At 46.3% G+C, this 21,344-nt stretch overlaps 1 protein-coding gene across 3 annotated transcripts in view; it reads right to left on the bottom strand.

Moving 5' to 3' along the window:
* LOC111148508 (forkhead box N3) overlaps window positions 1-21,344 on the bottom strand; it is a 297,030-nt gene that overhangs the window by 24,603 nt on the left and 251,083 nt on the right. Inside the window, exon 7 of one of the 3 annotated variants that reach the window (XM_022505114.1) lies at window positions 301-366. The exons of 1 other annotated variant lie outside the window; for it this stretch is intronic. In XM_022505114.1, the coding sequence (XP_022360822.1) occupies window positions 301-366 (66 nt within the window). The remainder of the gene's footprint in view (window positions 1-300; window positions 367-21,344) is intronic. One more of the 3 variants, XM_022505115.1, reaches the window with a different exon arrangement.

The raw sequence follows: 21,344 nt of genomic DNA, 5'->3' as shown, positions 1-21,344 counted from the left end.
AACGGAAGTTCTCTCCACTGGGACTCATTACTGGGTCCACTTCCCTTCCCCCAAGCCTCAAGCCCTGAGATTATATAAAAACTCTGTCATCTCAGAAACACACCGATGCACTCGTTCACACGTATGCACGGCAGCAGGCTCGCACGCGCATGCGTATGTGATCGTGCACTAAGGTAGTTTTGGAGCGATTCTACAAGGGAAGTTCTGCTTGAGCATTAGTTCTTCCTATGGCCTGGGATACAGAGGAGAAGGTTAAATTCACAAACTATGGCGCTGTAGGCTATAGAAATATCTACTCACAACCTGCTTGTATCTCAGGGGGAGTATTCAAAAGCATCATGGCACTGGCAGCATCAATGTCAGGATCTGGAAAAATCAACCAATAAATAACATTATTTACAACGGGGCCGGTGTGTGCACGTGCTCTTCCCCCTGCAAGCTACAGTTCATGAAAGCAACAGAGGAAAAAAAAATCCAGGAACTAGATGAGCTATCCCCAAGGTGACTTTCTTCCCATGTGGAGTTGAGAGGAAGAAAGGAATTCTAGAATGAGATTTAAAGGGAAGGTTGGTAAGTTTTTCAGACAAAGCATGGTCCCCCCTCATTTTGCTGATTTCATAATTGATAGGCTGCTGACCTGTGCACCCCCGGAGCTTGCTCCCCTGGCACAGCGGAGGAAGGGAGTGGGGTGACAACAGGTTTAGCTTTAGGAATCTTTGAGGAACTGGGGAAGCTCACAGCACCAAGAAGAGAAAGCCCTAAATATACCTGCATCTAGAAAGCTACGCACAAGACGTCGGGGCATTTCCGTCTGTCGGCAGAATGCAAATTGTGTTTTCCGAGACTGTGTGTGTGCGTACAGTGGTGGTGTTGGTGGTGGAGACATTTAAAAAACAACAACAACAACAAAGACGGGAAAAAAACCTGCACTTCTTAAAATATAAAGAAAAAAATTAAAGTTATGATGTTGAGGGCACAATGTTGGCTTCCACATCTATTATTGCTTTTAATACGGACAAAAAAAAAAAAAAACCCTCCTCACTCTGTTGCTCTAATTCTTAATAGGTTTCTGAATCCTTCCTGATCCCCCAGTTGACAGATGGCAGGTTATATAGAGACAGAGAAAAATATTATCCTTTTATAACTAAATTCATTTTCCTCTGAGAAACAGCGGCGCCGCTGCTATGGAAATGAAAGTTGCCATGGCAACAGTAAACAACCCCCAAGAATGGTCACTGAATAGGCTGAAAAGAACATCTGCCCCAGCGCAGCGTCCCAGCTGCCCTGGGGCGAGACTCGCTAATGGTGCGGTGCTGCTGCGTGGCCGCGCCCCGCCTGTGCCCTGTCCAAATAAATGAAGTGTGCAATTGAAGTCGACATCGAAAATGCCTGCCTCTGCAGATTACTACCTCGGTGTCCGCTAAACCCAGTGACTAATGGTGGGGGGACAGGGGGGCTCTCACTTGTCAGTTTTTGTACAAATTACATACCAAAAAATGCAATTTACTACTAATGGCTCCGCGGCACTTTATTTGGGGTATTATGCTAGGAAATGACTTTTTTACTGTTTAAAAAAGTGCATTTTTCATACTCTCTATGTGCAGTTTAATTCCGAGGGAGTAATGTGATGCAGCATAAAGTCCCACAAGCGATTAATAATGAGGATGACGCTGGTTCTAGAAGACAATGTCTCCAAAAAGGGTGATGGCTGGGGGGGTGGTGGTGTGGAGGAAAGGAACTTTACTCTGCAGGCCTTTTTCGATTTTGCCTGCAGGAGGCCCGTTACTTACACTCAATAATGGAGTGAAGGTTTATTTTAGTATGGTGCATGAGAAATAGGTAAATTAACTTATTTGGCAACTCCTGGGGTGAAATTCCTAAAACAGTCATCATTCCCCACTGATATTAAGTTATATATATATAACTATATATATATTTTAGTGGAATTGCAAGACTTAAGGTCCCAATCACAGCTCTCAGGGTTCTTGCTGTCCCTATGCCCTTGCCTCCCCACACGGCCTGTTGCCAAGAGGCAAGGCTCATAGCTTCTGTAAGACACTGCTGAGGCCTTTTCCCACCCCTCATTTTGGAAAGGGCCCCTTCCTCTCTTAGGGCTGAGAAAACACACACCTGTTTTTCAGCAGAGCAGAGCAAAGGTTCCTTACCATTCGAGAATACAAATGTTGCCGGCAACCAGGGTTGGCCAGGCTGCATGGCCCCTGCCTCCCCAGGTAACTCTTTTTTTTTTTTTTAAGATTTTATTTATTTGACAGAGAGAGATCACAAGTAGGCAGAGAGGCAAGCAGAGAGAGAGAGAGAGAGAGAGGAGGAAGCAGGCTCCCTGCTGAGCAGAGAGCCCGATGCGGGACTCAGTCCCAGAACCCCGAGATCATGACTTGAGTTGAAGGCAGAGGCTTAAGCCACTGAGCCACCCAGGCGCCCCTCCCCAGGTAACTCTTACCCAGACTTTTCCTCAACAACCAGGAGGTTCGATGGGGACAGAACAAGAAAAAATACAGGTTAAAAAAAAAAAATTCAGGAGACTTTTCCTATTTGTTTCCCCAGAAAAATTAAAGAAAGTGGTTCTTTATTCTTCAAAGACACATGGAACCACAGGAGGAAGGTGTAAAGGGCCACAGATAGACATAAGGAAAGAAACAAGAAGGAAGAGAAAGAGAACCTTTGAAGGAAAAGGGTACCATCAATGCCCACATGAATTTCGCAGAACCTAAGGGGCAATGTGGAAAGTGCTTCAGACCCACAAAACATCACCACGATCACCAACCCCATCCTAGCTGAGCCAAATCGACACATCAACCAACTGAAAATAGGACATTTTAGGACGAGTCCCCCAATTCTTCCTTCTGCCCAAAGAGCTGTGCATGCCCGAGGCCTCCACAGACAAAGATTCCCCTGGCACCTTGGCATTCACAGAAGGTGCCACACCCAGTCTTGCCGAGATCTCATTCATGATCAGTCCCTATGGCCTCACTCTGCATTCTGAATGGACCAGTTCCTATGCGGTATAAGCCCAGACATGCAGCCCTGCGGGTAGAATGGGAAGGGAGAGTAGGCATGGGACACCCTCCTCTTGACGTCTTGCCCTTGGAATTAGCAAACATGCAAAGCACAATGGTCTGAGAAAATGTCCTTCCATGTTCATCGTGTGCACACTGGCATCACTACACAGGCCCCAGAGAGAAACAGGGAGTGCCCTCTGGGTGTACAGTTTGGTCAATTTTATACCAGGGTAACCATCATCAGAAGGAAGACAGAGGGCACAACCAAGATACAGACTTCATCACACCAAAGTTTCCTTGTGCCCCTTGCCTACCCACCCTTGCCCCAGGCAACTCCTGGCTGGCTTTCTCTCTCTTCCCGATGGCGGGCCAGCAGCTCACTCCTTACTCCATCACTGAGCAGTATTCAGCTGTGTGGGTAGAACTACGCTCTGGTTACCAGTGCACCTAGAGGAGGACATTTTGGCCATTTCCAGCTCGGGATCTTATTGAAGCCCCCATGAGCTTCTGCATCTGTCTTTGGTGAACATGTGTCTCCTTCCCTGCTGGGAAGAGCATGTTTAACTTTACAGGAGACTGACAAACTCTCTTCCAAGGAAGCTGGACCATGTATGAGAATTCCAGTTGTCCCACACTTTTGTCAATACTTGAAACTGTCAAGCTTTCACATTTTCTCCCCATCCTCATAGCTGTGTAGTGGTCATTCACGGTGGTTCTGATCTTTATTTCCTTCCTGACAAATGAGGTTGAGCGTCTCTTTATGTGCTTAATGGCCACTGGGGCATCTTCTTTGACAAACATTCTGTTCAAGTTTGTGCCCCCCGCTTAATTGGGTTGCTTAACCCAACTGTAAAGTTGTAAAGTTCCTTAAACATTCTGGATAGAGTCCTTTGTTACATATATTTTTTCCTCAGTCCATGGCTTCCCTATCCAGTTTCTTAATAGTGTCTTTTAAGAAGTAGAATTTATGAACTTCTTTTACAACTCAATGGTTTCTTTGCTCCAACTAAGAACTCTTTGCCTACCCCAATGTTGCGAAGATTTCCCTCCTGAGCAGCTTCTTTTTGAGTCTCACGCGTCAGTGTAACATTATCTGGGCTCCATACTCAGATTTACAGGGAAATGAACATGGATGTCGTCAACCAGAACTCTCTTCATCCGCAGACTGAGAATGGGACAGATCAACACCAGAAAGACCCGCTTGGGCTCCAGGTGGGTTGGGGGAATACCAAGCAGCCTGAGAGACGATTTGGTCCACCACGTTTCTGTGGAAAAAGGTCTCTCGGACCTGTGGCTAGACATCGCCATGCCCTGATGTTCGTCACACCCCAACATCCTGTGTGTGCCTCAGAGCTCACACCCTGCCATCCCTCCTCCCCAAAGAGATGCCACGATGCTTAATCATCTACCTACTATTTCTCAGTTTTCTTCCCTTTTTAAGAAAATATGAAGGTAGTATGTTAAGAAAAAATAAACACGAGGTGGATATAATGTGAGAAATAAATGTCTTCCCTGTAGACCCATTCCCAGATTCACGTTTTCTCCTACAGATGTCCAGAAGTGGGCTACACAGATACAGACACTTGGGTGAGCTCACTGATGGGAGGCATTTATACTCATGCACATATACCGACTCTTTAAAAAAGGGGTTTATACGGGAAATACTTTTCTGCCATTTTTTTCCTTCAAGTTTTCACTAGGTAACACATCTCCGCCACCTTTCATATTCATATACGTTATCTGAAGTTCTTCTATGGTGATTTTTTCAAGCATAAAAACAAGCCACACTGTTTGGGCTGACATTCTCTTTTCTTTAGGCTGCAGATTACTGGGAGGGCAAACACAAAACACCCGGAACCAGTGCCCGGCACACTGCCTCTGCCGACAAATCCTGAGCCCCTGAAGACATGGCCTCAGCACAGCAACCTCTTCTCCATCCCCGAGTCCCCATTCCTCAGAGGATGTGGCATGGCCCATTCCCTCCCTTCTCTGCCTGCTCACAGCTTTTACTTCCTCAACGTCTCTCTGGCCGACTTGCTACCTTGCATGACGTGGTACTTTTGTGAGCCCACTCTGGGTTTCCCTGGAAGATTCCATTATCCGTGGTCAAGAGAGGCCAGAGGTGGCTCAATTCTTTAGACAGGAGAGGCTTTCTGATGGAAACTTTGGAATAGGATGCTTTTAATCAAGGATGCTGGTCTTGAGTTTTTTGACTGGAGAGATTTGGGGTGATGAGGCAATTGGTTTGGGGCTGGGGGATGCTTCTGCTCCAAGGGCATGGCTGATTCTGAAGGATAAAAGGTCCTGAACCCGATGCAGGGGAAGGTGAGCAGTGGGATGACTGAATGGGATTCTCCCGGGGCTACAAAGAGAGGTTTTCTTCCCCCAAAGGGTTCAATCCAGCTTATGAGCAGAAGAGGAAGATATTTTGGTTAGGAACACTTTCTAGGAATGAAGATCCACTCAGCAGGAAAAGCCTTCATGTGTTGCCTCCCTGGGGAACCGGGGTGAGGGGTACAGGAGCATTAAAGAAGCATTACCCTCTTTATTTTTGGAGAGGAGAGTCTTCCCAAAGTACCTAATTCAGCATCCTCATACAGAAACCCCAAGTCCTTTACCACTGCTTAATTCAGTAGAACATCAAGTGTGCCATCATGGACGCCTAATAAAATTATGACCATCCTTAAAATGGAGCCTATCTCAAACTGGGATTTAAAAAATGTCTTCCTCTGCTCGTGCTTCGGTAACAAATGTTACTTCTCCTCTGGACCAGCTCGCAGCATCCCATTTCAATTTTCCTCTTTAATGTGGTTGTCTTATCACATTGCCTCCTCTCTGCAGTACGAGACTGAAAAAACAGCCACACATCTAAAAAATGCTTTCAAATCCTCTTCTCGTGAAGGTACATACACAATTACATTACGCTACAGTGAGATAAATAAGTAGCAAAGTTTCTAGAACCAATGGCTCAGCTTTTTAGATGAAAAAAAATATAGATTGCACTTCATTTCCCCAAAATGTAGAGATGGGTTTCTTTGGGGCATGGAGATGAGGCTGGGGTGAGGTGGGAAGAGGCCTTTCGTCTGTGGGTGTGATGGGAAAAGAACTGGTCAAGGCACGAGGATCCTTGGAGTCAAGAATCTTGGGTACCCGTGGCTAATTAACGTGTGACTTCAATTTTACTGGGATGGAATTCATTTCTTTTAAAATGGTGGGGGGTGGCTGCAGACTTGGCAGGGGACAGATTGTGGTTCTTTTTTTTGTTTTTTAACTGCATTCCACATAGTTCCTCGCTCTGTCTCAAAAGTCCTCCAACTTCCTCTTCCCTTTCCAGCTAGTGGTTGCCAGAACTATGGGACCCCATGGGGCGCCTACCAAATGGTGTATTTGTTCCAATATCTTTGGAGAGAGCAAACACTCTTAGTAAAGCTAGAGTATACCCTACCGTTTCTGGACAGCCATGACCTGTCATTCTGGGCATCTGCGGGGTCTGCTTTGAGCATCTATCCAGCCGGACATCCTGTGCATCTTGTGATTCCTAGCGTGGCTGCTGTCTGCACTCATTCTCCTTCCTCTGGGATGTGGGGTCATAGGAGAGACCACCTTACTCTGACAAACTAAGAACACAAGGGACAGCTGGAAGCCCTTGGTTCAATCCTCGTGGCCCTAGACTACTACAAAGTGTGAGTACCATCCTTTGCATCGCTGAGCTGACCGATCTAACAAAATGATAACAAATTCCCATATGGGAAGCCCGAGAATTATAGGCAATGACTCCCTTAGTAATGGTTTAATTGTGCATAGATCTCATGTGTTTATTTCCGTCTACTCCCCGTCATACCTGAAACGTTTTATAGGAAGGTGAAAAATCTTTATAAAACTGAGTAAAAAGGATTCAAGAAGCTTAAAGAAACCACCAAACAACAGATGACACACACGGACAGAAATTATGAGACAGAAGGACCCCATACTCATTCAGTCAAATGCACACACCAAAGTGCTCATATTCTCTCAAATTCTCCACCAGAAAGTGAGCCCTGCTGCAGGGCTCGCCTTCTGCGGCCTGTGTTCCCAGCATCTGCAACAGCGCCTGGAACATAGATAAACAGCTGTTGAACAGACCAAAGCATGGCTTATCCAACAGCTGTCTGAGGCTGAGGATGATGATTCCAGGGCATAAGCCTCTCTCTTTCTCTTTTTTAAAGAAAGTTAACACTTTTGTAAAAATCTGTTTATTTTTAGGTGAGCTCTAGGCCCAATGTGGGGCTTGAACTCCTGACCCTGACTGAGATCCAGAGTCACATGTTCTACCAACTGAGCCAGCCAGGTGCCCCAGGGCATAAACCTCATGATATGTGGTGGAATCCCCTGGAAACTCCAGAAAACCAAATGTCAGGCCCCAGCCCAGACAACACTGAGCTTTGCAAAAATTCACCAGAGGAGGCTGCTATGTAGGAAAGGTGAAGAACCACCCTTAGTAGTAGCAAATCAAGGGCATATGGATGCCATCCAAAGAAGTCCACTGAGGAAGACAAGTGCTCCCCAGAAATCTGTTATCATCTGTAACATCACTAGATCTTTTTGCTTTGAAATATCTTTTTTTTTTTAAAGATTTTATTTATTTATTTGACAGAGAGAGATCACAAGTAGGCAGAGAGGCAGGCAGAGAGAGGGGGAAGCAGGCTCCCCACTGAGCAGAGAGCCCGATGTGGGGCTCGATCCCAGGATCCTAAGATCATGACCTGATCATGAGGCTTTAACCCACTGAGCCACCCAGGCACCCCTGCTTTGAAATATTTTTATCCACTCGTTGCAACTCTGCATGAGTGACACATCTGAAAATATGTGGTTAATCCATGCAAATGGAGAAAAAAAGTACCTGGGATAACTTTTAGGGCCAAGGAGATTAGATGAAAATAAACAAGCAAGCAAGGAAAAAAAAAAAATCCCAATAAGGTATACATTTCCAGCGGGGATTCTGGATCCGCCTCATTTCATTCATGCACACTCCATATACCAAGTAAGCGGTTCTCCATCAGGGACAATTTTGGACCCCTTCCCTCTTTCCTCCAAGGGCACACGTCAGTGCCTGGAGACATTTGTGATCGTCATGACTGGGCAGGAGGGGAGGGTACCCCAGCATCTCGTGGGTAGAACCCAGGCAGGCTGTTGCTCAACGTCCTGAACAGTTTACAGGACAGCCCCCTACCCATGAAGAACGATCCACAGAATGTGAGTGGTGCTGAGCCTGACAAGCCGTGTACTAAGCTTATGTGTACACGTGCTGTGGTCAAAAAAGCAGGTTTTTTTGAATCAAATGATTGCAAATAGTATACATCAAATATACATTGATATGAAATTTACTTTGTTGTTGCTGTCTTTTTTTTTTTTAACCTTTTCCTTTTTGCAAAGTCCCTAGGCCTGGGTTATGAAAAAGGATAGTTATGTTTGTGGCTTTGAAACCACTGAAGTAGGGAGTGGCACTCTTTGGCCACTGCAGCGATCAATCAAGACATCTCTAACGGCAGCCCCTGATCTCAAAGGCAGCAGCACGGGGGAGTGCTGTAAGATGTACTGAGATCATTTACCGCGAATATTTCTTTCACTTCCCTGTTGGCTGAAGGTTCTTAAGATGCGGTATTCACTATGGGTAGGAGATGCAAACATCTGAGGGGTTCGCACAGCCAGATCAGGGGGTGGAGGGAGCTGTCACCACAAAGTCCAGTGGACAATCTTCACAATGGATGGGAGTTTAGGGAATAAAAACCTTAAGCAAAGATTGACTCCAAGTGGTGATTTAAAAATCATCTTTATGATGGAACTTTGAGCTAGAGAACACCAAGTGTCCCTTCTCCAAAACACAGAGTCCAAGAAAACCCCTAACTCCTGCTACTCGGAAGAAATGAGGCAAGTTGAAATTCCTAAGCAAGCTGAACCTAAGAGTTGTTTTTGCAACAAAAGAGAATCTAAATTAAGCTGAGAGGGTAGGGGATGAATGACCAGCAAATGCATTTTAAGCATTATTAGGCTCCCATTCACACATCTTCTGATTTTTTTTCTCAGCTTAAAAGCAATGCCTGGTGAACTCAGCTCTGAGAAGCAACGTCACCATCCCCTCTGCAAACTAGGAACACATTTATCCAAGTCAGATCCCTTTCAAACTGGTGTAAATTGCCCATTTATTGCCCCAAATTCCATTTCATGCACAAGTGGATTTGAGGAAAAGGTTCTGGATGAAAAGTACAGAGCTCAGGGTGCACCCTGGGCTGGGAGACAGATGACCGGGGTTCTCCCTGAGTCAATCACTTTCACTGGGTCACTGTCACTGCTGCTTCTCTGCTTGAAAAGTTAAAAAAAAAAAAAAGTCACGGACACGCCCCACAGCAGATGCTTCCAGCTTGTTTTCTCCAGGCAACGAGAAACCCTTTACTTGGGTATCTGCTGGGTCTCTTCATTCAAATGTCCCCCCTGCTTCCGCACTTCTGAGAGGTCTGCGCCTCATTTTCTGTCTTTCCAAATCTGTGCTTCCAAGCCCTTTTCTGGGGGCACGGGAGGGCCCACCCCATCTCTCTGGCACTGCCACTCCCACACCTCTTTTGAGGTGTAGGAGAACTTCCCCACTGATGCATGTTTACCTCTTTAATGTCTCTGACCAGTTGTGCAAGTTTTTCTAGCAGCTACCTGGGAGCAAATAGGGGAGCCACATGGATCCAGGGTGACAGTACAAAGGTCTAAAATTCTAGAACCTGAAGACCAGGGTAAGGTGACAGGAGAACCAGAACAGGGTATGACCTCTGTCCTAGGAGTCGTAACCATTTTGTAGGAGGCAAGAAGGGAGTTCTGGTTTGGTTCTGTTTGGCTCATTCATCTGTGCTGCAGCTGCTTGTCTGTAATGGGGTAAAAACATTTTTTTTTTAACTTCTTGCAGGTGAATGAGAAACTGTATATTCCTTGCAGGTGCCTTTTCCTTTGCACCTCATTCAGCTGTAAATCCACTTAATGGGTTCTCTGACGTTTGCCTCCCTGGAGATGTGGTAACCCATAGCCAGGGGCAGAGGAGACATCAGGGATTTTGGAAAAGGGGATTCCGACACTGGGAGGGAGGAATACAGGGAATTAATGCTGAAGGCCTCTAGACTCTGGAACTGTATTTGTTTCGAAAACCTCCAGCTTGGTCCTGGCTTCTTCAACCAGGGATGGAGCCAAAGTCCACCACTGAGCTGGGACCTGGAATGGGGGGTTTTCCCGAGAGCCCTGAGAACCAAAGGTCCTGGCCACACTCGTGTCTCAGTTAAGAAGGCTGTCGGCTGTCAGAGGCGAACCCAGTGATAGAACCAGGCCCAGAGATCCCCAGCATAGGAACCAAAAACCAGCGGCGCAGTGAGAGCACCCGAGGACAGACAGGGCACGCCACTGGCAAGAAGTCCTGGGGAGCACCGGGGCGTGCATCTCGAGTCCTCTTCTCTCTCTCCACTGTTAGCTCTTCTTTCTCAATTGCCGCTTCTCCCCACCCACAGAAGATCCATTCTTGCCCAGTGCGCAGCCAGAAAGCCGCTTCCTCTGCTAGTGAAGGTCACGGGGCTACAGCCAGGCCCCCACCCGGCAGCGCGGCCTTGCTGCTGCTGACAACTGAATGTTTCCATTTGCAGCGTCCACGAGGTCTGTCTTCAACTGGGGAGATGTGCAAAGCCTCTTTTTCCAGAAGCAGAGATCTCGTGTTGGAGTGACACTGGCAGGTGCGTGAGCAAGAGGAACCATCACTCACAACCCTGACATCAGAACTCCAAGGCACAAATCAGCGGCTTGCCCCATTTGCATTGCTTTCCTCCCTAAGATGAAAGCAACAAGGGACCGTAGCGGGGACTCTGAACACCAGGCTCACTTTGTCCGGGAACGTGTGTATTACGCTGACTCACAAGAATTTCAAAAGGGACCACGGAAGCATTGATTTCTCCCAGCTCTGACAGTAGACTGCCATCAGACAGACGCATTAGCAACCTGAAGCTTACCCTGTGCCTTCTGCACAAACGTCTACCATATTGAATCAGACACACTGTCCCATGTAATGCCCAGCATCTGTAGGTGCCCATGCCACACACAGTTACGCAGCTGAAATGATCTTTGTGGCAAGTTTTTCCTATGCTGAAATCAACTTCCTTCCTTGAGAGCTCTTTCTCAAACACCTGGAAGGGGAGACCACTGTGACACCACAGTTGACTCCACAGCAGTGAGATGCCATGGCGTGGGTAATGGTTAGGCTCTCCATCTGGGAGTGATGCCCAGTACTTCCCTTAACTACTCCCAGACCAGTCCCAGGGTCTTCTAGGAACCCATTTGCAGTCAGAGGACATGGATGGGTGTGGGGAGAACAAATAAGAAAATAATTCACCTGTTTACGACCCATTGAGTAACCAATTACGGGATCCCCAGAGAGGACGCCTCAAGAGGCTGGAACTGGAGAATCATGCAGGAAGGAGAGATTCACAGCTGGATGCAGCATGGAGGGGAAGGGAGTTCAGAGGAATGTGTCATTCCCCACCTTGACCCTCTGTACACCTGTATCGCGGGGATGTGAGTTCAAGGACGTATGGCAGAATTCTCCCACTTTGCTATAATTGATTTTTCAAATGAAAGTTTAGTATGTTCTCTGGGGAGAGGCCAGTCTACCCACGGCCCAGAATGGCTCTCCCCACAACCACGCCATGTGCCTGTGGCAAAAGAGGAAGACCAGACCCCCAGGTCTGTACGTGGAGGGAGACGAAAGGCAGCAAAACCAGAGCCTAGCCCACAGAGTTGTGTGAGAAGATGGACAATGAAGCCAGCCCACAGGAAGTCACCCTCTGGGGAGGCCGAGTGTGACAGGGAGGTGAAGGGCAGGTCAGGATGGCCGAAAGCTCACATCACTGTCTTCAGGTTTTTCTCTAGCTAGTCAGGAGGTCTCTAAACGCCCAAAGGGCCCCAGGGCAGGAAGGCGATCAAGAATGGACCAGGGAGGGGCGCCTGGGTGACTCAGTGGGTTAAAGCCTCTGCCTTCGGCTCAAGTCATGATCCCAGAGTCCTGGCTCTTCGCTCAGCAGGAAGCCCGCTTCCTCCTCTCTTTCTCTCTCTCTCTCTGTCTGCCTCTCTGCCTACTTGTGATCTCTGTCAAATAAATAAATAATATCTTAAAAAAAAAAAATGGACCATGGAGGGAGGGGACTTCTGCATGCCTTTAGCCTTCAGAAAGCAAATGGCTCTCTGGCCACTGGCTTCCCAAATGAAAGTCAGAAGAATTTGCTACTAAAACACAGTTACTTAAATCCTGCCTGGGGCATCTTATCAAGAGATCAGAAGGAAATACAGATACAAGCAGGCCCCCTTCCTTACAGATAGACAGACAGACACACACACCCCAATCACCCACTGACACCTGCTGGCAAGTGGGTCTTTGAAAGTCATCTCTTTCTCCTTTAGAGACCCAAGCTTCAGATACAGAGAGGAAAGAAAGGAGGTGGAAGCACGTTTCCCAAGACAGACTTGGAGGTCCGAACTCCTGCTTCAGTCCGTACGTCCCTCACGGAGGACCCCGGCGCTGCTTTTGGGCAGCGGGAGCCTGGCCTTCCTTGCCTGGCAATGATGCTCAAAGCTGCCAGTCCATCCCCTCAGCTGTTCTTCCAACGCGAACTGTGGCCGCTGAGTCTTGGGACTACTGGTCACTGAGCCTGTCTGGGCCTCAGTTTTAATGCCTGGTCTTTAACGCTTTCTGGTCTAATCCTCTCTACCCTGCCCCCCAATGCATTAGGAAAAAGAAAAAAGACTAAAGCAAATCTTTATTTGCTTGGTATTATTTTTAACCTTTGTGTAGTTCTCTGAAACACATTTATTCAGAAACAACCTACATTATGAAATATATCAGTTGAGAAATAAAAATAAAAGTACCAACAAAGCACTTCTTTTCCTTCATCGTACAGGGTCTTCCCCTAATGTCTGTCTCAAACTGGCTCCTGGGATGTCCTGAACCTTTTAGGAGTGCACAGTCAGTGGGGACACTGAGGAGCCCGTAATAAATATAATGGGTATTGACTCTGTTTGCACACTCTGAAGAGTGTGTCCTCAGTTGCACACAAAGGCACACGGGCACCATCCATCCATTGCTGAGAATGAAAAATACCATTACACCGATAATCAGCAATTCCTTTCAGATCCAGTGCAAAACCGACATAGAGACTCAAGATGAAGGCTGTTCGTATCATGAGCATAAAAGGATTAAGCTTCCCACTCAACAAAATCGAAGCCCAACATGGTGCTACTGGGACAGAAATGAGGGGGAGTTGAGCCCGCCCCAATCCTGAAGGAGATTCCAACCTTCAAGGAAGAGCCCAGAACTCCAAGAGTCCACAAGCAAGGAGGTTGGAAATGACTGGCCTGGGCTTAAAATTTAGTCTGACCATAAAGCAGTAAGCTGATCTTCTGGTGGGTGAATGGGAAATCTGTTCTGAAGACAATCCTCACAGAAGTCTCCAGAATGGTTTTGTTTTTGGGAATGGATGCAATCCTGAAACAAGGACTGTGGTTGTAAGGAGTCTACTTTGAAGGATCCCCCTTTCTGTGGGGTTGGGGAGGGGATGTGTTCCATAAAAAAACAAAAACAAAAACAAAAAAAAAACAAAACCTGAGCTCCTTACTTGCCAGCCCCATAGCATAAGTGGTTAAAATACCTCGTACATAAAAATACTAAGGGAGTGTAACATGGAATAAAGTAAACCCAAGTGCTGAGGGCAAGAGCTCCGTCAGGGGAGCATGCTTCTAGAATAGGTGAGTTCAGGCCAAACCTGATGTCCTCTTATTTATTCCAGAACTATCAATGCTAAGCCAAATAAAGGTTTTCAATTTGTGTCTGGGGCGTACCTGTTTTTGAAAAATAATCAAGAGAGATGACCATCACCAGACACTATAATGAACAGACCCCGGCAGGCTCTGAAGGTAAAAAAGGCGACGGTGTGGTCGGGGATGGTCTGCTCCCACTGGGGCTGCCGCAGGGACAAAAACCATCCGGAGACAGCTCTGCAGGCCAACCCAGCAAGCTGGTGATCAGGTTACTTCGAGAGAACTGAGTTCATTCCCTTACCATGAGACGCATATTTCATCTTTCAATAGGAAAAAAGTTCCAGTAAGGATGATGCGGGCAAAACTGCACAAAGACTACCGCAAGACAGAAAAGGGGAAGGGAAGGTCTGTCAACTGCCACTGAGCCAGCCGCTATGGCTCTCTCACCCTTGCAAGACTCTTCTAGGAGGGGTTCAGCAGATTCTCACCAAGCCCAAGTCCCACCTGGGAGTCTTCAGGCTCCAGCTGAGCGGGAGAGCAGAGTAGCCACTGTCCTTTCAAAATAAGGGCTTTGGGGAGGGCTGAGGAGTGGAAGAGAGGGGAAATGAAACTGACGATCTGTTTTTAAGCACATCCAGGTTTTCCCACCAAAGGAGACTCCTGGCGATGGGAACTTGGCCCACCCTTGGAGGCTAGACAGGCCCAGCTGACCCCATGCCACCAGCCCGCTGTCCCCTGAGATGATTCCCGCCCTAGAGAATGTGCGTGTGCAGTGAGGCAAGCCAGGGTGCAGGAGACAGATTTAAGGACAAGAGACACACCAGAAATCTGGGCTTTGGCTTGAATTATGATGGAGAGAGAAAAATGCTGGGAGGCCTTCAACTCTTCCCTTCCCCCGTATTTATTTCTCACTCTGCTTCTCCTGGGTAAGAAAAAGAACTGGTTTTTGGGGTACCTGGGTGGCCTAGTCACTAAGTGTCTGCCTGCAGCTCAGGTTATGATCCCGGGGTCCTGGGATCGAGCCCCGCATCCAACTCCGTGCTCAGTGGGAAGCCTGCTTCTTCCTTTCCCACTCCCCCAGCGTGCGTTCCCTCTCTCACTGTGTCTTGCTCTGTCAAATAAATAAAATCTTAAAAGAAAAGAAAGAAAGAAAAAAGAGCCAATTTTTAAAAGGTTTTTGCTTTTTAAACAGAAATGCTCTTGACAGAGCCAATCTCACCTGAGACTGAATCCACATACTCAATAGTCTTCTTTGAAAGTTATTTTTCAGGCCATCTGCTGTATTTTGCACATGGATGACAGGATTACGGCAAAATGGGATGAATGAACTAAAACCTGGTGTACCCCTCTTCTAAGCAACCTCCCCCAGGAGCCCCTACCTGGCGCCTCCTGCCAAAGAAGGCTCCAAATCCCTTTTAGAACTAGCATCTGGTGCCAGAGTCACCCAGTGGGGGTTCATGGGGTCCTGGAGCAGAGGGATGGCTGGCTGTGCCTGAGTGTGTGGGGACAAGCCGTATATGGCCCTGCCACACGCAGCCCCACAAAGAAGCCTCCTCTGCAAACCTCTGCAAACCTCCACAGTGGTTCTCTCCCTGCCAACACCCAGGGCTCTTCTCAACGTGACCAGTAACCTGCCTCAGGGTAGCTCCTAATCACTTTTTGGGTGTATGTAGCATCTTCTCAAAGAGATGACCTCCCTTGTCAGTAGGGGACACTCTTCCCCCTCTCAGTAGTCCCTGTGGGAGGCTAGTGATCATTCATCTTCTGGAACAATACCTCTCTTTTCACAAGCCTGCCTTATTTGCACTCTGGGAAAAAGCAGGAATTCTTGTCATCGAATTCTTCATTTAGGAAGGATGCTGGCTTCAAGAGCTGAAGATACACTGAGGGCCGCAGGTGGCCACACATTCTACAGACTGAGTCACAACTTCAGGTACCTGAGTAGAACCTCTTCTCACTTGCTGAACTGCCACAGATGGTTGGCAAAGTATAAAGACAGTGACTCTACCAGGTTGTCAAGACCTGACCAAGAGCTTGCCTCCATCAAGGGTGTTCTGTTCCTCAAGAAATGGACTTTTAAGGATGTCTCATTCGTTCCTAGGTAACTGGTGAGTTTCCAGGCTCTGCTACTTCTAGAACCTACCACATGATCAACCACAAAAGCCTCCTTGTGCTTAGCTTAGGCTTAATATTTCCATATTCTGTGGTATAGCCTGCAATGCTGACTTCAAAAGCCAAAGAAACATTAATCTTAGTCTCCAGAGGGGCTTAGGATTATAGGCAAACAGGATGTGCTTCTGAGTAGTCTGTAAACTCATCAAAGAAGCTATACATACTATCAAGGTGCTAAAACATTTGGATGGAGTCTGAGATCCACAGCAAATGGAAGAACCGCACGGTTAACGTCACCAGTGGCGACAGACTGGAGTCTCTAACACTTCCCACTTAAAGGCAACTGGTCTAGAGCAGGAAACATACATAATAAGACCAGAGCACCTTGTTGCACTAGAAAATGAGGACACCATCGAAGTCTATGGACTTCATTTCAAGTCTAAAGGACTTAGGAACCTACTTGAGGGCCCTCCCTTGGACAAAGATGGGACAGTTTGAATTCCTATGAGGATGATAACTGCATTAAATGGAAATACACCAAAAATGCTTACACCCAATAGTTTGTAATGATATTTAAAAAAAATATTGGAGCTCATTGGCCATCTGTGGGAAGTGCTAGGGAACTGACTCATGATGTTCCTCTATATAGCCTGGGTGGCTCAGATGGTTGAGCGTCTGGCTCTTGGTTTTGGCTCAGATCATGTTCTCAGGGTCATAAGACCAAGCCTTAAGTCAGGCTCAGAGCATGCTCTCTCTCTCTCTCTCTCTCCCCCTCTCTAAAATAAACAGATAGATAAATCTTTTTTTAAAAAAAGTATCCTAGATCATACATGAAAAAGGAATGATAAAATTTTGCATTTGCAAAATTTTGCAAGCCCCTAATGAATTAATTTATCTAAGCAGTGATAACCAAGAGCTGTTAACATCACACAAAAAAGAAACACACAGATACAATGTATTACCCAATAGAGGTATGACCCCACTTAGAACTAAGTAATCTTACCCCCAAAAAGGGTTCATCTGGAGACACTTGGCACTGTTTGGAGATATTTCGGTTGTTGTGACTGGTGTGTGTGTGTTCGTACACTACTGGCATCTAGTGTGTAGAGCCCAGAAATGCTGCAGACCATTCTACACTGTAGAGGACAGCCCCCCACAGCCAAGAATTATCTGGCCCTAAACATCAGTTGCCAAGGTTGAAAAAACCCTGTTCTGGATTTAATACCCAATTTACAGAAAATCCAGGGGACAAAGGAACAAGTTAAATGGCAACACAAGTTGAATCAGCAGAATTCAGACTGTAGCAAACTCTACAGAACAACTCAAATTCTTAACTAGCAGCAGGAGCAAGAAAAAATGAGAGACTGGACAGATAATTATGGAAGGGAGCCAACAGACTGAAAGAGATGTAAGAGACAGACCAACTGATTACAATGTAGGAACCTTGTTTGGCTCCGGATTTGAAAAACTAGTGGTTAGAAAAACTCCAAGCAAGGGGGGCTGGGTTGTGCAGGAGGTTCAGTGTTTGACCGTTCTTGATTTTGGCTCAGGGCCTGATCTCAGGGGCATGGGACTGAGCCCCATGTTGGGATCTGCGCTCAGAATGGAGTCTGCTTGAGATTTTTCCTCCCTATTCCTCGGCCCCTTCCACTTGTGGGTGACCGCGCTTTCTCTCAAATAAATAAATCAATCTTAAAAACAAACCCCCAAAACAAAACAAAACAAAAAACCACCCAAAACAAAACAAAACAAAAAACCCTCCAAGCAATTGGGAAAAAGTAAACATTGATGAATTACTAAGGAATTATTTCTGAGATATAACTGACATGTAACATTATATAAGTTTAAAGTATACAACATAATTTGATATATACTGCAAAATAATAATGAAAAGTAAACTTCCCACAGTAAGTTAACATCCATCACCTCACACAGTTACGTTTTTCCCTTGTGATGAGAACTTTTAAGATCTAAGCAATTTATTAAAAACCTTAAGGTGTGTTATTGATACTGTGACTGTGCTTTTTTACACTTGATCTTAGCCAAAAGGCCGAGAAGCGATGTGATTGTGCTTTTTTTAAACAAAGATTTTATTTATTTATTTGAGAGAGAGCGCGCATGTGCACGAGCGGGGTGAGGGGGTTATTATGGAAGGGCAAGGGAGCAGGAGAGGCAGAGCCCGACTCAGGGCTTGATCCCAACACCCTAGGATTACAACCTGAGCAGAAGGCAGATGGTTAACCAAATGAGCCACCCAGGCGCCCCGCGACTTTTTTTTTTTTTTTATGTTTATTTCCTGTCTTTTTGAGCTACATACTGAAATATATACAGAAGAAATTCCACAGTACTAGGGATATCCGGAATCCCTGTTCCTTAGGGGTGGAAGGTGGTGGGAGGTGGGAGAGGTACAGATGCAGCAACACACCTGGCTGGGATTTACTGATCATCAGGCGACAGGTGACAGAGGTCTGTTCTATTTTCTGCAATATATATTGAAATGTTCCAAATAAAAAATTTTAACAGAAAAAAAAAAAAGCAAAATGAAGGCAAAATAATACCAGTCCAACGGCAGCAGGTGTGGAATGCGCTCTTTACGAACAAAAATACGGCCCACGACACGGAGCTCTGGTGACTCTGGGCTCCCAGAAGGCCACTGGGGAATCCTGGCTAGGTCTAGACTTACTAAAGTTTCACTTCCCTCTGGAACACGAGGTTAAATTTGACCTTCCGCTGGAATAAGAGTTAAACAGTGCTTAAACGTGATGCTTAACCAGCGTGATAAAGCACAGCAGGCCCAATTTACTTTGTCTTACCGTGCGTGCCTGGTTGAAGTTGGGGGAGTGTGCGCGGGGTGGGGAACGGGGTCAGCACCCTCCTGACCCCTGAAGGCAATTAACTTATACTTCCAAGCAGGAGGTACCATTCTCTTTAACTCAGCAGGCAGAACTGTACATAATTAGAGGTCATAATTACGGCTCTCTTTTTAAAATGTGACCATAGTATCCAATTTGACCTCTTGCGGCAGCGCTGCCTACACGCTGGGAGTACATAAAAGGCGGACACAGGCCCTACCCAGCGTCACAGTGATGGGCAGCCCGAGTCCCCAGGCAGTTTGCGAGGTAAGGCATCCATGCTTACTCCCCGTGGAACTCCGGTCTGTTTGGGGGTTTACTAATTATCATTTTTCACGGAGAAACGCTTCATTTCTTTAAACAGACATGGACTAGCCAGAGCTTCAGCGCGGTCTCTTTGACCATGGCAGAGATGCAAAAGGAACCACTCAAATTAATAGGCTAGGAATGACTGCGTATCTGCGGTCTAATTCGCCATGCAATAATGCCAATGTTGCAAAGCTCAGTCCCCAATCATTTTCTCACTTGGGTGTCTTGTGAAATTGCCGCAGAGACTCAACTTTACTTTAAAAATTTGGGTTTATTGTTATTTTATGACCCCCTCATAACTGGCCTCACCTAGCAATATTTCTAGCTTATACGGCCCAAATCATTATACAGAACAAATCGTTTTGCGGCAAATAAAACCCAGCCGGACTGCCTTCCGTTCGCAGCACCGAGTAATAGCATTCCTGAGCTACAGGAGACCCTCGGAAACCATCCTACAGATGAAATGCCCGAAGCAGGTCCAGAGAGAGGGGAAGCCAGAGCCAGGGCAGAAAATCATGGGGTGAGGAACTCCTGGAAACACTTAAGGACCCACTGGTGGTTTGTGCCTCACTCGGTGGCCACGTTAATTCCAGTTCCCGCTTCCAACAGAAAGCCCCGGCAGCTCCTCTGTGTCTCTCCTGCCCCTCAGGAGCACAGCCTCTTCACTTTTCACCAGGACTCATTAAATAACCCTGACAAACAGCAGCCAAGTTCCTTCCAACAATATTTTTTTTTAAAGATTTTTTATTTTATTTATTTATTTGACAGAGAGAGATCATAAGTAAGCAGAGAGGCAGGCAGAGAGAGAGAGGAGGAAGCAGGCTCCCCACTGAGCAGAGAACCGGATGTGGGGCTCGATCTCAGGACCCTGAGATCATGACCTGAGCCGAAGGCAGAGGCTTAACCCACTGAGCCACCCAGGCGCCCCCCTTCCAACAATATTTTAAATCCCCAGTCAACGCTTGAAAAAATTGGAAAGAGGGATGGTACGGCACCAGCTAATCTTTTCCTGGCAGTAAAAAAAAGGATCGAAAATTCCTAAGTTTGACACAAGTAGTTTCAAATGGGTAAGACAGTGTCAAGTCACAACATTTACACAGTCGAGTGACAATCCTTGCTGGAGGCAGGAGCTTCACAAAATGGCCCTGAGAAACAGGGTTGTGGGTTTTTTTGTTTTGTTTTGTTTTTTGTTTTTTTAAACCAATGTAGTTTTCTTGAATTGAACAGCCTGGGAGTGAATTATGGTTCTCTATATTTGTAAAAGCTCCTCTATTCAGAAAAGAAAAACTTAACGACTATTCAGAGATGTCCAAAACTAGAGTTTAAATAAAAGAATAATTGCCTTACTGCTTTTATAGGCATGTCAGTAGGAAGAAATACTACTTTACTACTTTATTTTCTTTTGGTTCAGTAAGAGAAGTCAAAGGAAGGAGTCTAAATACATCACAACAAAGGTATTTAATTGCGACCAGTTCATTTGCATCTCAATGTAAAGTCACAGTGTGAGATACCAGTGAGAAAGCATTGATAAAAGTTCCTGTTTCAGGGGTAAATTTCTTCAAGTTTACACTATTTCTTGAAACACTGCATGCAGCTACTCAGCCCAGAAACTCCAATTCCATGCTTCACAGGGATTTTGCAAAATACCTGCCCATATGTCACAGTTCCAGAACTGTGGCTTGACCCGGCACCCAGCACAGCGTTGTCACTCAAACATCCTATTCACATGAAAAGGCTCGGGTCCCTAGAGCTCTGCTTTCCCCCTCAGTAAATCAGCCGCCACCATATTATCCCCAAGTGTTATTTGCTACAGTAATTTATATAACAAGCCACAAATGAAATCCCATCAGTTCCTAGATTTTGGTTCTGAACCGCACACTTCATTTAGCGGTGGCATCGGCCATGGCCCCAGCACCTGCTGATGGAAAGGGTTAAAAAGAGGGGTGCTGTGAGGTCAGCCCCTCCCTGCGGTGGTTCATCAGACTGAGCGTGTTTAAAAGCAAAACATTCCTTCCACATCACAAAACCCTGGGCATCTGCTGAGTGGCCAATTTGGCTTACTCTGCTGTGTTGCATTATATTCTCCAAAGAAGCCATACAGTTTGGACCCCAGAACACAATTAAGTTTTATGTATCTTCACACTGTCTTAGCTGCCTACTTTCTCCATCTAAGTACTTTGCAAAAAGCCAAAACCCCAAACAGAACAGCTAATGAATCCAAAGCGGACTTCATTTTATTGATTCC

The sequence above is a fragment of the Enhydra lutris genome, unplaced genomic scaffold (assembly GCF_002288905.1).
Source record: "Enhydra lutris kenyoni isolate GAN:26980312 unplaced genomic scaffold, ASM228890v2 scaffoldscaffold20, whole genome shotgun sequence".
NCBI lineage: Eukaryota > Metazoa > Chordata > Mammalia > Carnivora > Mustelidae > Enhydra > Enhydra lutris.
The sequence above is the reverse complement of the archived record's forward strand: the minus strand, read 5'-3'. Positions and strand labels throughout refer to the sequence as shown.